Source organism: Erpetoichthys calabaricus, chromosome 17, assembly GCF_900747795.2.
Source record: "Erpetoichthys calabaricus chromosome 17, fErpCal1.3, whole genome shotgun sequence".
Taxonomy (NCBI): domain Eukaryota; kingdom Metazoa; phylum Chordata; class Cladistia; order Polypteriformes; family Polypteridae; genus Erpetoichthys; species Erpetoichthys calabaricus.
This window is the reverse complement of record NC_041410.2, coordinates 31,070,180-31,089,049: the sequence shown is the minus strand read 5'-3', so window position 1 is coordinate 31,089,049 and position 18,870 is coordinate 31,070,180. Positions and strand designations below refer to the sequence as shown.

General features: G+C 39.7%; 1 protein-coding gene across 2 annotated transcripts in view; it reads right to left on the bottom strand.

Annotated features, from left to right (window-relative positions):
* LOC114644609 (carcinoembryonic antigen-related cell adhesion molecule 6-like) overlaps positions 1-18,870 on the bottom strand; it is a 98,082-nt gene that overhangs the window by 52,381 nt on the left and 26,831 nt on the right. For both annotated transcript variants that reach the window (XM_028792661.2, XM_051920635.1), the window contains exons 3-4: positions 17,357-17,635; positions 14,401-14,661 (exon numbers count right to left, since the gene is read on the bottom strand). In XM_028792661.2, the coding sequence (XP_028648494.2) occupies positions 14,401-14,661; positions 17,357-17,635 (540 nt within the window). The remainder of the gene's footprint in view (positions 1-14,400; positions 14,662-17,356; positions 17,636-18,870) is intronic.

Sequence of the window (18,870 nt, the reverse complement as noted above, 5' to 3'; positions counted from 1 at the left end):
TAGTCACATTCACAATGACATGTCATTTGAATGATTTCTTCTTATTCAGTTTTATTTTTGGATAAAAGCCAAATTGTTTCATTACTATGAATGTGAATTACAAATATAATTTTCAAATTAAGAAGTGGACTATAAAATAAACACTTTTCACAAAACGAAACAAGTGTGCTTTTATTCAAGAATAAAACTGAATAAAAAAATGTTCAAATGTCATGTTGCTGAATGTGTAGAGACTGGGAAGTACCAATAGCGTTGCAAATAAAGACATTTTCATGCATTTGTGTGTTTCACAATTAAGCAGTCATTTTGGATATAATAAATATATTTCTGTTGAGTAAGAGTCTGTGTAGGTTTATTACTTGCAAAAGTTAACACAAAACTGCAATTTAGGTCTCTGTGCTAGTTTACATTACAGAAGCATGATTGCCAAAAACAAAAACTCACATTCAAGCGGTTATATTTGATATGTTAAAAGCATAATTTGGCTTAGTGTCTACAAGAGCTAACATTTCTTGTTTCGTCATTCATTTATTTTCTGGCGCTATTTTCATCTTTATTCGGACGGCTGTCAGGTTTATTTTCCTCTGAAGCGCCCTGGTCCATGCTCTGTCCAGCCCCTCCTTGATTGCCTTATTGACATCAGGAGTTTGATGGCATTAAATTTACTAAATTGTAATGAGAACAAGACAGAAGTCATGTTGTTTAGACCCAATGGCACCAGCAGGACCCCCTACATCGACCTTTCCACTGTTGCTCAATATGAGAAATCCATGATCATAAATGTAGGTTTGAAAATGGATTCTACTTTAAAACTTGATAGCCATGTGAACGCAGTGGTAAAATCTTGCTTTTTCCAGTTTAGGAGGCGGTCAAAAATCAAGCCTGTTTTGTCTAAATGCAACCTTGAAACAATGATACATGCTTTTATAACCTCTTCTCTTGATTACTGCAATGCGCTTCATTTTGGAATTAGGCAGGCCTCCATTTCTCGCCTACAGCTGGTGCAAAATGCCACTGCTTGATTTTTAACTGGTATAAGCAAGCAAGAGCACATTACCCCAATTTTGGTTTCCCTTCACTGGCTTCCAATTTATTTTCAAATCCATTGTTTTTAAATCCTTTAATGGTTGTGCCCCAACTTATCTGTTGGAACTGCTGCACCCAAATGTACCGTCTTGCTCTCTCAGGTCAGAAGACCAGATGCAGTTACTTGTTCCTAAGACACGATGCAAAACTTAGAGATGATAGGGCTTTTTAAGTTGCAGCACCAAAACTGGAATGATTTGCCATTGCACGTTAGGCAGGCTCCTTCACTTGCTGTCTTTAAATCTTATTTGAAAACACACTTTTACGCCCTAGCTTTTGACCCAGTGTGAGATGTTGATTATGAAATTCTTCAGCTCTTATGTGTTTCTGTTTTTTTTACCCTCTTGGTTATTGTGTGTCTCATATGTTGGGTTTTATTGTACAGCATTTTGGTCAGCCCTGATGTTGTTTTTAAAGTGTTTTATAAATAAATGAATAAAAATTACAGATCATTGTAGAAATGGAACACACATGAAATGTACAGTATTTTAAACAACGATATATCATTAACTATATAATTCCTTACAAGTCTTTGCTATATAAAATCTTCAATGCAGACTTGACCTGTAAGGGAGAGGATTCAGGCTGGCAGTGCTAAACTCAGAGAGTAAGTGTCAGGAGGTGCAAATGGCTAGATGAATGGGGAATGGGTGAGTGACGCTAATTGACACATTTGCAAAACAAGGCAGCCATCTATGAGGGGCCAAGCCATGGCGGGTTGGGAAAAACAGGGTGATCATGGGAAACACAAATTGGTAGGGATTCTAGTATTAAATAGTCATGTGAACTTGGTACGGTGACATTTTTACTTCTACTACTAAGACTGGTAAAAAAAGAAACGCTGGTAACATTTTAGTTTAGGTATGGCAAAAATGCATCTATTACTCATTTACTGTTATGTATATGAGACATTAACGAAAGGTTCTTTTAGTCTTCATAACACTTTTAAAACATCATTAGATAGGTTATTCATCTGTTTGCAGTGTGACATATTCACATGATATTAAAATTACTTAATTACTTAATATGAAGCATTCACAGGTCTTATACTGAATATGTAATATCACAAGAAATGTGTCTCAGTGTAGCTACCACAGACTACTCCAAAGTGAAGTTTGGTTAGCAGGTCACATTGCAGAGAATAAACACTTTATTGATGTTTTGCAAATGTTATGAAGTCCCAAAGAAATTTTTGTTAAAGTCTTGTTACCTAATAGTAAATCAGTTATACATGTATTTTTGCAGTACTTAAACAAAAGTGTTAAAGTGTTTTGTCTTGGTAGAGTAACATATTATTCTTCTTTCCCCTTTTGTATTATTAATATGTAGCCTTTTTCAGAATGCCTCAAATCTCACAGACTTACTACTGTTTATAAGGTATTGTCCCATATAACTTCTCCTCACCTTCCCTTCTACATCTATAACCTCAGGCAATTAGGTGTAGTAAAAGACAAGCAGGAGTTAAGTTACAATTTAAACAAAGTATTATTGATAATATTCATAAATAATAACAATATGCAAAGTACATTTGAATATTGGAAACCATATAACCTGATAAATGGTGATGTGTAGTTTCAGGAGGCACACAGACTTGTTAGTTACTTAAAAATGTCTCTAGTTAAGGCATCATTGGTGGTCAGCTTTCTTTAGAACAGGCCGCATGCTTTTCTCAATATGGCTGCCGAGCTGTGCTCTTCATTGTGTTGTCCTTTTCAGTTCATGCATCAGTTTGGTAAGGGAGAGAGAGTGAGGGAGTGAGCAAATTTATAGATTCTCTGTCCAACCCCTAGAGCCAATAGGGATTCATAGTACTTAAAGGCTTCTGATACAAGCCAGTTCCAAACAGCCATACTTCAGACCAATGGGGGGATAGAACACCTTCACACCTGCCCCTAAAACCATTTTTTGAGCTGAAGTTTGCCAGTTAGGCAGCCTGACTTTCCTGTGGGGGTTGAATGAGAGATTTCATAGAAACATTAGCCAAACTTGTTTAAGGCACTTCCTTCCAATTCTGTCGTAAAATTTAAAGAGACCCATTCATGAAAGAGGTGTGTGTGTGTGTGTGTGTGTGTGTGTGGAGGGGGGTGTTGTTAAAATGAATGCTTCTCACTAATGTGACACTAATATTACATTGCTTTGCCTAAGTTACAAATAAAGACATACAAAATATTTATCAACTTATATGCAAAATCTCACATCACAACACAAAGTACTAGAGGTGACAACACCTCCTAACTCTTAGGGACATATGGTCCAAAGAAAAAATGTTTTGGGACTGTGTTACCCCTCTGCAATGTTGCAGAGACAGCTATGATGTCTTAAAGAATTGGATATTTACAGACCACTGAAGGTTTAACCTTCCATGGACAATGTCAGTAACTAGTGGGAATACTAGCTTGACTTCCCAGCAGTAAGTAAAAGTCCACTGAAACAGACTTCAAAATGGCATTTAAACCCACCTCACCACCAAAGTTTAGATGAATGCAGAGCTAAATAGAGAACAGTGCAAGCACTCAGCTGTCAAATGGAAGAGGGGACAAGGTGGGGTAAAAATACAACCTCTGGAATCAGGCCTTTGCTCTTTTATTTGTACTTTGCAACGCATTCTGTGTTACACCTTCCATATGCTTTTATTTTTTGTATCTTTTTATATCCCAGTTTTTATTTTCATAAAGCTTACTGTCCATACCATACCACCAATTCCATTCTTTCCTTCACATATAAAAAAACAGCACTACTAGTGTGGTATAAACAGTAAATTCTAGATTGGTTGTTTTGGATTTGATAGCTAATTGCCTTCTTTCAAGATTTTTCCCTTTCATCCCATTTCATCTGCTAATATTGCTAGATCAGTGTTTGTACCTGGAGAATATATGAATATGCCAGAGAATGCTTCTGAACTACTAGGGTGCTCCGCCCCCTGCTCGCTTCGCTCGCCAACCCCTGGCGTTGGGGCATGACAAAGAGTGAGATGTATGAATTAGATATAGAATAGTGTGCAGGTTTGGATGATGCCTATATAAATACAAAATAGAGTGTTTGGCATAGAGTAATGTTTTATTGGAATATTTCTCTGTATACAACATTAGTAGTAAAGATGGTGTCTTGTCTTTGAATGAGTCTTCCTTGGCATGGATCATTTTTAACTTTAACTTTAATGTGAGATGAACGTCGAACACATGAGAAGGCAACATAAAGTTGTCCATGTCCAAAAACGGGTTCAGAGAGGTAGATGCCAACTTTGTCCATGGTTTGTCCTTGTGATTTATTGATGGTCATGGCAAATGCAGTTTTAATGGGGAACTGTCGGTGTTTCAATGTAAAAGGTAATTACAGGTCAGAACTCGTAAGGTCAATTCCAAGAATGAGAACAGTATTGTTAGCATGTGAATCTGAAAGAACTGTTGCTTGAATAACATCGTGTGTTATGGTGTTGACGACTAACCGTGTGCCATTGCATAAACCCTGTTTAGTGTTAAGGTTTCCTAATAGCATGATTATTGTTCCGTTTTTAAGGGTAAGGTTGTGTTGTGGTCATCCGTCCGGGTTAATAGTGTTCAAATATTGTAAGGGTAAATTCAGATGTTCATTGTCGTCATCAGAGTCAACTTTGTCAGAGCTTAGAAAGAGCCGTGTCTCTCCAGGAAGTAATGAAATGACCTGGTTAATAATGTGATTAACATTAATATTTTTTGGACATAATATAGTGTGTTGTGTTAACCACATATGCGAAAGCAGTATGGGCCATTGCCTTTTGGTGGCCTGATATCTACTCCGGTAGATGCAAAAAGCAAATGAACTATTGTAGGATCTAATGCAGTTCATAAAGTTTTTACTTTCAGGCACATCCTTAGTTATAAGCTTCTGTAGATATTCAGGATATGAATGTAAAGGAGGCTTTCTAATCTGCCCCTTTTGACAACAACGTGTAAATTCATTATTTGTATCGCCAGTTGTTTCTTCTGTGAAGTTAAGTGAATGACAATGATTGCAAATGACATTCATTAATCCCAATGAATTTTCCTCAATAGTGGACTCATTATTGAAAGCGTTGTCAGCCAACTGGCGTAAGCGTTTAGCAGACGTCTGGCGTTGATGTCTGCGACGGGCATGTTTTGCTTGTGGTGTTTGAGTGCCGCGTTGTTGCATGTCCATTATTTGTGACGCGCTATTTTTGATTTTTAATTGATTCGCCTCCGCTTTGCGCAAAGTCCGTTTCACTCTACGTCGTGCATTGTTTGTATCGTGCCTTGTCCGTTTTTGTATGTCGGTCAGTTGAGCTTTCTGCTTTTTGAGTCCTGCTTGCTTGTTTTCTGGCTGGTCATATGCGCGTTGCTTTGCTCCCTTTTTTGTATGTCTGAGACGCGAGCTCTTTCTTTTGAAATCGTGCTTGTTTCGATGCAGCACTTTGAGACGCGCGCTGTATGCATCTACGTTCAATGTGTCTGTTCATTTGGGCACGTCTCTGTAACGGGGTTACTTGAGCTTTGCGTTTTTTGATCCGAGACATTTTTTCTCACGTATTTTCCGAAGCGCGTTGTATGCGCCGCCGTGTATTCTTTTGGTTTCATTCGTGTTCGTGTGTTTGGTCCCGTTATCCGATCCGAATCGTTTTGTACCCGTGACCGTGTATGCATGACTTGTTTGTTCCTCAGCGTGCGAAATATGTATAAGTAATAAGGAGGATCGCACTCACTGTTAATATGGAGCCTTTTCTCCAGTTGAACGGTTAATAGTGCTTTATTTTAATGAGATCCACCTATGCTGCCTAGTGTGAAGGTTTTGAGATGACGTATGTTTAATATGGACGTTTCCTTTAGATATGTGGCTTTGGGTGTCACTTCTTATTGATTTGGGGGGGGGGGTGTGTGGGTGAGGACTGTTGTTGCGCGAGCGTGTTCTTTCGTTTTGTGTTCCAGGGGCTTGTTGAATCCTTCTCTTTGTGTGTGTCCCGTCCGTTGCTTGTAGGGTGTGTGGGGTGGTTTTGTGTTCTTTTTTTTTGTGTTCCAGGGGCTTGTTAAATCCCCCTCTTGGTGTGTATCCCGTCCGGTGCCTGTAGGGGGGGAGCCTTGCCGTTGTGCGCGAGCGTCTTCTTTTTTTTTGTGTGCTAGTTTCGTGTGCAATGGGTTTCGTACGGTGCCTGCCTTCGACTAGATTTTTCTTTGCCTTTTCCTTTTTTCTGTGCTTGCGGCGTCTCATTTCTTTGTCCTCTTTTTTCTTTGCTCACTGCTTTTTTCTGTGGTCTTGTCCGCCTCTCGCGACCCCTCATCCGCCTCTCACGGCCCTTTCTTGCGCCTGCGCAGTACATCTTTTTGCAGCTACGGCCCATGGCCGGATGTGCCTGCGTCCATCATCCGGTTTAGCATTCTCGGTTAGTAATATGGATTAGCAAATCTTCTTCTTTCAGCTGCTCCCGTTAGGGGTTGCCACAGTGGATCATCTTCTTCCATATCTTTCTGTCCTCTGCATCTTGCTCTGTTACACCCATCATCTGCATGTCCTCTCTCACCACATCCATAAAACTTTGCTTAGGCCTTCCTCTTTTCCTCTTCCCTGGTAGCTCTATCCTTAGCATCCTTCTTCCAATATACCCAGCATCTCTCCTCTGCACATGTCCAAACCAACGCAATCTCTCCTCTCTGACTTTGTCTCCCAACTGTCCAACTTGAGCTGACCCTCTAATGTACTCATTTCTAATCCTATCCATCCTCGTCACACCCAGTGCAAATCTTAGCATCTTTAACTCTGCTACCTCCAGCTCTGTCTCCTGCTTTCTGGTCAGTGCCACCATCTCCAACCCATATAACATAGCTGGTTTCACTACCATCCTGAAGACCTTCCCTTTCACTCTTACTGATACCCGTCTGTCACAAATTACTCCTGACACTCTACTCCACCCATTCCACCCTGCCTGTACTCTTTTTTTCACCTCTCTTCCACAATCCCCATTACTCTGTACTGTTGATCCCAAGTATATAAACTCATCCACCTTTGCCAACTCTACTCCCTGCATCCTCACCATTCCACTGACCTCCCTCTCATTTACACACATTCATTCTGTCTTGTTAATACTGACCTACATTCCTATCCTTTCCAGAGCATATGTCCACCTCTCCAGGGTCTCCTCAACCTGCTCCCTACTATCGCTACAGATCACAATGTCATCAGCAAACATCATAGTCCATGGGGACTCCTGTCTAATCACGTCTGTCAACCCAAGGGTTTAGAGCTGATCCATGATGTAATCCCATCTCCATGTTGAATGCATCCGTCACTCCTACCACAGACCTCACCACTGTCACACTTCCCTTGTACATATCCTGTACAACTCTTACATACTTCTCTGCCACTCCCAACTTCCTCATACAATACCACAGCTCTTCTCAAGGTACCCTGTCATATGCTTTCTCCAGGTCCACAAAGACGCAATGCAACTCCTTCTGGCCTTCTCTAAAGTTCTCTATCAACATCCTCAGAGCAAACATTACATCTGTGGTGCTCTTTCTTGGCATGAAACCATACTGCTGCTCACTAATCATCACCTCACTTCTTAAACTAGCTTCCACTACTCTTTCCCAAAACTTCATGCTGTGGCTCATCAATTTTATTCCCCTGTAGTTACTGCAGTCCTGCACATCCCCCTTATTCTTAAATATTGGCACCAGTACACTTCTTCTCCACTCCTCAGGCATCCTCTCACGTTCCACGATTCCATTAAACAATCTGGTTAAAAACTCCACTGCCATCTCTCCTAAACACCTCCATACTTCCACAGGCATGTCATCTGGACCAACAGTCTTTCCATTTTTCATCCTCTTTATAGCTGTCCTTACTTCCTCCTTGCTAATCCGTTGCACTTCCTGATTCACTATCTCCACATCATCCAACCTCTTCTCTCTCTCATTCTCTTCATTCATAAGCCTCTCAAAGCACTCTTTCCATCTGTACAACACAATCTCCTTGCTTGTGAGTACGTTTCCATCTTTATCCTTTATCACCCTAACCTGCTGCACATCTTTCCCAGCTCGGTCCCTCTGTCTAGCCAATCGGTACAGGTCCTTTTCTCCCTCCTTAGTGTCCAACCTCTCATACAACTCATCATATGCCTTTTCCTTAGCCTTCGCCACCTTTTTTTTTTACCTTGCGCCTTATCTCCTTGTACTCTTGTCTGCTTTCTGCATCTCTCTAACTATCCCACTACTTCTTTGCCATCCTCTTCCTCTGTATACTCTCCTGTATTTCCTCATTCCACCACCAGGTTTCCTTTTCTTCCTTCCTCTTTCCAGATGTCATGCCAAGTACACTTTTTGCTGTCACCCTTACTACATCTGCTGTAGTTCCCCAGCTGTCTGGTAACTCTTCACTGCCACTCAGTGCCTGTCTTACCTCCTCCCTAAACTCAACCTTTCCTCAGATTTCCTTTTTCAACTTCCACCATTTGATCCTTGGCTCTGCCCTCACTCTCTTCCTCTTCTTGATCTCCGACGTCATCCTACAGACCACCATCCTATGCTGCTTAACTACACTTTCCCCTGCCACCACTTTGCAGTTTTCAATCTCTTTCAGATCAACTCTTCTGCATAGGATGTAATCTACCTGTGTGCATCTTTCTCCACTCTTGTACGTAACTCTATGTTCCTCCCTCTTCTTAAAATATGTATTCACCACAGCCATATCCATCCTTTTGGCAAAATCCAATATCCCCTGACCTTTTTCATTCCTCTCCTTGACACCATACCTACTCATCACCTCCTCATCTCCACTGTTTCCTTCACCAACATGTCCATTGAAATCCTTTCTAATCACCACTTTCTGTCCCTTGGGTACACTGTTCATCACTTCATCCAACTCACTCCAAAAATCTTCTTTCTCACCCACTGCACACCCAACTTGCGGTGCATATGTACTAACAACATTCATCATCCATTTTCCAACCCACTGAATCCGAACACAGGGTCACGGGGGTCTGCTGGAGCCAATCCCAGCCAACACAGGGCACAAGGCAGGAACCAATCCTGGGCAGGGTGCCAACCCACCGCAGGACACACACAAACACACCCACACACCAAGCACACACTACGGCCAATTTAGAATCGCCAATCCACCTAACCAGCATGTCTTTGGACTGTGGGGGGAAACCGGAGCACCCGGAGGAAACCCATGCAGACACGGGGAGAACATGCAAACTCCACACAGGGAGGACCCGGGAAGTGAACCCAGGTCCCCAGGTCTCCCAACTGTGAGGCAGCAGTGCTACCCACTGCACCACCGTGCCACCCAACATTCATCATCACACCTTCAATTTCCAGCTTCATAATCATTACTCTGTCTGACACTCTTTTCACCTCCAAAACACTGTTGACATACTGTTCCTTCAGATTAACTCATACTCCATTTCTCCTCCCATCCACACCATGATACAACAATTTGAATCCACCTCCAATCCACCTGGACTTACTCCCCTTCCATTTAGTCTCTTGCACGCACAATACATCAGCTTTCCTTCTCTCCATCATATCTGCTAACTCTCTCCCCTTACTAGTCATAATGCCAACATTCAAAGTTCCTACCCTCAGTTCCACTGTCTTTACTTTCCTCCTCTCCTCCTGCCTCGGGACACGTCTCCCCCCTCTTCTTCTCCTTCTTCTTCTTTGGCCAACAGTAGCCCAATTTCCGTCAGCACCCTGTTGGCTAACAGTACTGGTGGCGGTCGTTGTTAACCTGGGGCTCGACTGATCCGGTATGGAAATTTGTATTGTTATCCGCTTATTGATTTGGCAAAATTTTACACCAGATGTCCGTCCCTGACGTAATCCTCCCCATTTATCCGGGCTTGGGACCGGTATGAAGAAACACACTGGTTTGTGCATCCCCTGTGGCTAAACTACAGTTGTGCTTGAAAGTTTGTGAACCCTTTAGAATTTTCTATATTTCTGAATAAATATGACCTAAAACATCATCAGATTTTCACTCAAGTCCTAAAAGTAGATAAAGAGAAACCAGTTAAACAAATGTGACAAAAATATTATATTTGGTCATTTATTTATTAAGGAAAATGATCGAATATTACATATTTGTGAACCTTTGCTTTCAGTATCTGGTGTGATCCCCCTTTGCAGCAATAACTGCAACTAAACGTTTCCGGTAACTGTTGATCAGTCCTGCACGCCGGGTTGGAGTAATTTTAGCCCATTCCTTCGTACAGAACACCTTCAACTCTGGGATGTTGGTGGGTTTCCTCACATTAACTGCTCGCTTTAGGTCCTTCCACAACATTTCGATTGGATTAAGGTCAGGACTTTGACTTGGCCATTCCAAAATATTAACTTTATTCTTCTTTAACCATTCTTTGGTAGAACGATTTGTGTGCTTAGGGTCGTTGTCTTGCTGCATGACCCACCTTCTCTTGAGATTCAGTTCATGGACAGATGTCCTGATATTTTCCTTTAGAAATCTCTGATATAATTCAGAATTCATTGTTCCATCAATGAAAGCAAGCCATCCTGGCCCAGATGCAGCAAAACAGGCCCAAACCATGATACTACCACCACCATGTTTCACAGATGGGATAAGGTTCTTATGCTGGAATGCAGTGTTCTTCTTTCTCCAAACATAACACTTTTCATTTAAACCAAAAATTTCTATTTTAGTCTCATACGTCCACAAAACATTCTTCCTTCTGGTTTGTCCGCATGATCTTTAGCAAACTGCAGGCGAGCAGCAATGTTTTTTTTGGAGAGCAGTGGCTTTCTCCTTGCAAATCTGCCATGCACACCATTGTTGTTCAGTGTTCTCCTGATGGTGGACTCATGAACATGTACATTAACCAATGTGAGAGAGGCCTTCAGTTGCTTAGAAGTTACCCTGGGGTCCTTTGTGACCTCGTCGACTATTACACGCCTTGCTCTTGGAGTGATCTTTGTTGGTCGACCACTCCTGGGGAGGGTAACAATGGTGTTGAATTTCCTCCATTTGTACACAATCTGTCTGACTGTGTATTGGTGGAGTCCAAACTCTTTAGAGATGGTTTTGTAACCTTTTTTAGCCTGATGAGCATCAACAACTCTTTTTCTGAGGTCCTCAGAAATCTCCTTCCTCCATTTGTACACAATCTGTCTGACTGTGTATTGGTGGAGTCCAAACTCTTTAGAGATGGTTTTGTAACCTTTTTTAGCCTGATGAGCATCAACAACTCTTTTTCTGAGGTCCTCAGAAATCTCCTTTGTTCGTGCCATGATACTCTTCCACAAACATGTGTTGTGAAGAACAGACTTTGATAGATCCCTGTTCTTTAAATAACACAGGGTGCCCACTCACACCTGATTGTCATCCCATTGATTGAAAACACCGGACTCTAATTTCACCTTCAAACTAACTGCTAATCCTAGAGGTTCACGTACTTTTGCCACTCACAAATATGTAATGTTCGATCATTTTTCTCAATAAATAAATGACCAAGTATAATATTGTTGTCTTATTTGTTTAACTAGTTTCTCTTTATCTACTGTTAGGACTTGAGTGAAAATCTGATGATGTTTTAGGTCATATTTATGCAGAAATATAGAAAATTCTAAAGGGTTCACAAACTTCAGGTCTTCAAAATTTTTAAAGACTTCAGTAAAGCAGATCCTGCCAAACTCCTTTGATGAAATGATTACACCTGGAGAAGTAAAGCGGAAGTGTATTTACGAATGAAGCCTAGAAGCACTTCTTTGCTCAAAGAGTTGTGGGAATCTGGAGCAAACAACCAAGGCATGTAGTTGAAACTGAAACATTGAGAACCTTTCAGAAATATCTGAATAAGACATTGGGACAGCTTAGCTATTCAATAAGAAAACAAGTTTAATGAACCAAATGGTCTCCTCTTGTTTGCCAAATTTCTTACACTCTTATATTTCTAATATGTAAAATGAGTTTAGATGTGTGCTGTTTTCTTTCCTTGAAAATGTTGTGCATTGCCTTCTTTCGTCAGCTGTTTGGTGTGAGTTACCACTTGGAGCAATGTAAATGCTGCCTTCCACTTATTAAATACACTACAGTAATCCCTCGCTATATCGCGCTTCGCCTTTCGCGGCTTCACTCCATCGCGGATTTTATATGTAAGCATATTTAAATATATATCGCGGATTTTTTTGCTGGTTCGCGGATTTCTGCGGACAATAGGTCTTTTAATTTCTGGTACATGCTTCCTCAGTTGGTTTGCCCAGTTGATTTCATACAAGGGACGCTATTGACAGATGGCTGAGAAGCTACCCAACTTACTTTTCTCTATCTCTCTTGCGCTGACTTTCTCTGATCCTGACGTAGGGGGATTGAGCAGGGGGGCTGTTCGCACACCTAGACGATACGGACGCTCGTCTAAAAATGCTGAAAGATTATCTTCACGTTGCTATCTTTTGTGCAGCTGCTTCCTGAAACGACATGCTGCACGGTGCTTCGCATACTTAAAAGCTCGAAGGGCACGTATTGATTTTTGCTTGAAAAACAAACTCTGTCTCTCTCTATCTCTGTCTGCTCCTGATGGAGGGGGTGTGAGCTGCCACCTTCAACAGCTTTGTGCCGCGTGCTTCGCATACTTAAGCCAAACAGCCCTATTGATTTGTTTGCTTTTCTCTATCTCTGTGACTTTATATGCTCCTGAGGGGCACTCCTTTGAAGAGGAAGATATGTTTGCATTCTTTTAATTGTGAGACTGAACTGTCATCTCTGTCTTGTCATGGAGCACAGTTTAAACTTTTGAAAAAGAGACAAATGTTTGTTTGCAGTGTTTGAATAACGTTCCTGTCTCTCTACAACCTCCTGTGTTTCTGCGCAAATCTGTGACCCAAGCATGACAATATAAAAATAACCATATAAACATATGGTTTCTACTTCGCGGATTTTCTTATTTCGCGGGTGGCTCTGGAACGCAACCCCCGCGATGGAGGAGGGATTACTGTATTCCAGTAACAAATATGACTGCCAGAAATTAAGCTCCAAATATTACTAGTTGCCCAATAAATTTTATTGGTTGTAATATTAAGTGTCTGATTCATTGACAAAAAACAACTAAAGTACAACATGAAAAAAGTTCCATAAACACAGATAACCTGCTTTTCCATAGGAAACACATAATGTGTATTATAGACCACCCTAGAGTTGAGAAGGGATTGCTTGGACAGAACATTTGTTTCACTGTAAATTTCATAATAATAATAGAATGTGGCCTCTGAATTTGTTGGCATATGTCGTATTTGGGAACCTTCATGGAACACAATTGATTCTGGCCAATACACATTCTTTCTTTACTCCTCAGATATTGAAAGCACAAACTTATGCTCAAAGGACACTAGCTGTGTATTTAACCTTACACTGGATTGTTTTTCCTTGGTTGTATTTTCTAAGGTTTTTCAATCAAAAAATACCACATTTTTGGAGGTTTCATTCTTTCTTAAGGCACTATTTGTGTGCACCACAGATATTCAAATCTGATTATTTCCTTATTGATAATAACTTGCAACATCAGTCAAATCTGTTAGCCATGTTAACATAGTAATTTTCAAACAAACCTCATTCAGCTTAGAGCTTATGGTATAACCTTCTTTTAAAATATGATACTACTGGGACTCTGTTCCGTCTGGTAAATGATAACTTTAAATGTGTATCATCATATAGATTAACATTTTTATTATAACCAACTCTACACTAGAGATCTCTGATACAGCTTTCTTAGAAGCTCTGAAACCATATTTAAGAGGCCAAAATATTTCTTACATTAGAGAAAACATCACGCCAAAAGGAAAACAGAATTAATAGATCTTTCTTTGAACCTTGATGATGCATAATGACCTACCCTAGAATTCTATAAAGAGGTCAAGTTTTCCGAACAAAGTTCAACTACTTGATCAAAAGTGTAATGGAACAATCATTTACATCTTTCATGATACAAACATGGTGAAAGAGCAAGTAAGATATTATAGTGTTACTTTATGATTGAATATCAACACTAAAGATGAAATACCGAAGAGTTCCATAGTTATGTCAGTAATGACATGCACAATATAGTTTTTCTATACCCTGTATTGTATTCTATTTTTCATAAACTGAAATGTGGCTAGGATGGCTTAGCAACTTGTGTCCAATATAAAATGAAGATTTATGCATTATATGTAAATATATAGTACCCACTTAAGCATACAGTATTTTCAATCAATACATTTAAACTTACAATCATGAAATGAAGGTGGGGCTTTTAATATTCTAATCTAATCCATAGGTTCTTCATTTTTGTAGCTGAATTATCAATTTAAAAAATCCACTCGCCTTTTTACTCACCTATGACATCAATCTCTCTGTTGGCAGCAGCATATCTGAGTGTAACATCATTGAAAGCCCAACATGTGTAGTTACCCGCCTGATCCACCTGAATTTTCCTTATTTCTAGCTCCTGGCTTTTGTTAAGAGAAGTTCCATTTAAGAACCATTGATACTGAGCAGTAGGATTGGACTTTGCTGAGCAATTTAAAATAAGGGAAGATCCAGCAGCATAGACTGGTGTGGTAGGACTGACAGACAAAGTGGGCAAGTCCGGTCCATCTAAAATACACAGCAAATTTGAACTGAAATTAAACATATTAAAAATGTAACAAAATTGCTTTTCTTAAAAGTAATGAAACACGTTATGCTAAGTTCATAAGCTGAAATAAAATTGAATACAAAAGATTTTAAGAGATATTTCTCTAAACATATCATTCAAGTCATGATCTGCTTTTGTTTGACTGTGTATTTTATAAAGAGCACTGCCAGAATAACTGTTTAAAACACATAACAACACAAATCATCTAATAAATTAAATATTGACTAATTGTCCGTTTTATTAGGTCTAATTACCCTTCCCAGTTTTTTTCCAGTTCAGTCACTGACAGATGATGATGAATGCAGACAAATGTGAAAAACACACATACTGTACAGGCACTGTTTAATTACATATTTATGTATCTCAGAGTGTGATTAGACAAACTAAATTTTTAAGTGACTTTGAAGAGTATATTACATGTATAGTGAGCACCAGACAAAAACGGCATGAGATGATCAGGCATATCAAGCTCACTGAGAATTTCACTCACTACACTGTCACAGGGGTATAAACAATAGGCAACCACCTAAAACAAAAAATATATGAAGTAGCAATAATGTGAGCTGTTCATGAAAGGAGGCTGATTTAAATTGTGCCTGCTTCCATACTCACTACAGTTATTTAACCAACATTTAGTGGAGCCAAATGATTTATAATAGAAGGCACATCTAATTGCACTTTATTATGAATGGAAACTAAAGATGACAACTGAACACTCTGTCGGAAAAATGTAAAACTGTACTCACACCTGGCTAAGCAACATAAACACTGCTAAACACTTCTAGACATTACTAAAACTGTCTGGTCTGCTAAATGCAATTTCTTCACTTTCATCCATTCAGAACCAGAACATAAATATGAACAAAATGAGCATAAGGATGCATCCTAGTGGTTCTCAGCTCCTTTGTTTCAGGCAGATCAGCATTTTAATTTTAATATCTGCTGATTAGGAGAATACCTTCACAGCAGCAGTGTACTCATTTGTGACAGGATACCTCCAGCAAGATTAACGCTTTACTCCACAAGGCAAGACAGACCTATAATGCTCCCAGCAACATGACCATGAAATCAACTGAGCTGATGGTTCTTTTCTCTCTCTCTCGCTGTGGGATTGTGGGCAATCGTCTCCTATTCTCCATCTGAGTCGGCGTGCCTCACTCATATAGTCAACATCCGTATGAACGTATACTGTTTACTACAGCATTGTGACTGTGTGTGTGTGTGGAGGGGGGTGTGTGTGTGTGTGTACGCATGTGTGTGCTGTGAGATGCGAGTCCCCGTCTTGCACCCCAAAAACACGAAGCTGAGTCTCAGTACTTTAGCAACACCAGCTTTATTTAGCTTGAAACAGCAACAGCGCGGTTATTTATTGTAGCAGGATCTGCCACTCTCCTATACACAGACACAGCAGTCAGGCAGGGTCACGGCCAAGTAATGCTGTGCCCTGCGCATTTATAATGTCCCTTGTTCCTTGCATCACCCATCAACGGCAGGCACTTATAGCATGTTTGTGATCTTTTCGGATTTGCTTTTAAGGCAAACTGCTCTTCCGCGTGTCGTCCCGTTGGGTGGAATCCCACAAGAGTTTAGAAACTCACTCACACCAGCCATGATTCTTTTCAAAGGTAAAGTGCTGGTTAATTTGTTTTATGTATTTTTACTTTATATTTTGCATTAATCATTTTCCCTGCCCAGGATTGTTTCCTGCCTTGTGCCCTGTGTTGGCTGGGATTGGCTCCAGCAGACCCCCGTGACCCTGTGTTCGGATTCAGCGGGTTGGAAAATGGATGGATGGATATGACTAGTTTTGGGTTGTGGAACGAATCATTTGAGTTTCCATTATTTCTTATGGGGAAATTCACTTTGATATACGAGTGCTTTGGACTGCAAGCACGTTTCCGGAACAAATTATTCTCACAAATCGAGGTTCCACTGTACTTGTCAAACAATAGAACATTTTTCAGTATTTTTCTTCTTTTGGAATTTAGCATGAAAAAAATATGTATTTGTGATTGTTCACGACAATAAAGGTGTTTTAAAAAAGTGTTTAGAAAGAAATACACAAAAGATAGTTGAGGGCTGATGAGTGATAATGCACAATATCTTGTTGATCTGCTGTGGAAGCTAAAATACAAACTGTTAAAAAATAAAATATTATACACTGTATATAAATATTGAATTAAAGTATGATCAACACATCTGACTAAATGACAAGCTATCTTCAAGGCTGGAAAGAGTTTCTTATCAAGAAACAGGCTGGAATAACAAATAGCAACTGCTGTGACACTTCAGATCTAGATATGCTATTTTAGACTGTAGCATTCTACAACCATTCAATAATAAAGAAGGAAAATAAAAAGAAAGGTGTCAAAATTAATAAAATGCAGAACAGATTACTGCTGTACTCTTTGAATGTTTTATTAATGCTATCCAAAAGATGTACCCTTTAAAACATCTTTAGGATAATGATATATCTGCTAGTCTGAATGAATTGTTCACATTTAAATAGTACGCATTGTATTAACATTTCATAAACTAAGTGTCACTTCCCACTTTTGTAATACTGCTGATGCTACTGTTTAAAATCCAAATAAACATTTCCATATTTTGACTTAAATATTGACTGTGTTAAGATAAATTAAAACCAAAACTCACATTTTATATCAAGGCTAAAGGGCTTGCTGGTGCCATTACTGACATGGTTATACACGTAGCAGTAGAAAGGCCCATCATCTGATCTCAACACGCCTGATATCGTTAGAGTTCTCTTATCAGCACTCAAGTGAATCCTCTGAGTGTCTGACAACTCTGAGCTGCCATTGAACCACTGGTAAGAGACGTCTGAGCCAGAGGCTGTGCAGGTCAAAGTCACTGTGTCATTGAACTCTACAGGATTAGTCACATTGGACTGGATTGTGGGTACAGAAACTGGATCTGTAGAAAGAGGATATAAAACATGGTGGGTGAACCAATGCTAAAATATAAAAATAGTACACATGTTATGGAAAAAAGGAATTATAATAATGTTACATTTGGCAAAGGGGGAATTTAAATTCCTTTCAGGTCTAGGATATTTGAAAACACCTGCAGCCTCATGTATAAACAAGAGCATACTCACAAAAATGTTGCATACGCCTTTCCACAATGATGTCAAGATGTATAAAAACTAAACTTGTCGTAATGCCACACACATTTTCACAGCAGCCTCAGACCATGCATATGCTCATTTCTGCGCAGTATTTTAAGCATCCAGTGCCAAAACAAGGCCACTGTTTCTGTGTGGTTTCCCTTTCTTTTTTATATTTACATTCATGATGTGGGCTTTATCAAATACACCGAAATTAATTTAATATCATTTACAAATTTAAAGAACTTGATTGTAATCAATCTGTAACAATACAATGTAACTGAAATTGTACAATGTACTGAATGAGCCAAACTATTCCAAATACCACAGCTTCTTTAGCGACTAGGGGGCTCCGCCCCCTGCTCGCTTCGCTCGCCAACCCCTGGCGTTGGGGTATGACAAAGAGTGAGATGTATGAATTAGATATAGAATAGTGTGCAGGTTTGGATGATGCCTATATAAATACAAAATAGAGTGTTTGGCATAGAGTAATGTTTTATTGGAATATTTCTCTGTATACAACATTAGTAGTAAAGATGGTGTCTTGTCTTTGAATGAGTCTTCCTTGGCATGGATCATTTTTAACTTTAACTTTAATGTGAGATGAACGTCGAACACATGAGAAGGCAACATAAAGCTGTCCATGTCCAAAAACGGGTTCAGAGAGGTAGATGCCAACTTTGTCCATGGTTTGTCCTTGTGATTTATTGATGGTCATGGCAAATGCAGTTTTAATGGGGAACTGTCGGTGTTTCAATGTAAAAGGTAATTACAGGTCAGAACTCGTAAGGTCAATTCCAAGAATGAGAACAGTATTGTTAGCATGTGAATCTGAAAGAACTGTTGCTTGAATAACATCGTGTGTTATGGTGTTGACGACTAACCGTGTGCCATTGCATAAACCCTGTTTAGTGTTAAGGTTTCCTAATAGCATGATTATTGTTCCGTTTTTAAGGGTAAGGTTGTGTTGTGGTCATCCGTCCGGGTTAATAGTGTTCAAATATTGTAAGGGTAAATTCAGATGTTCATTGTCGTCATCAGA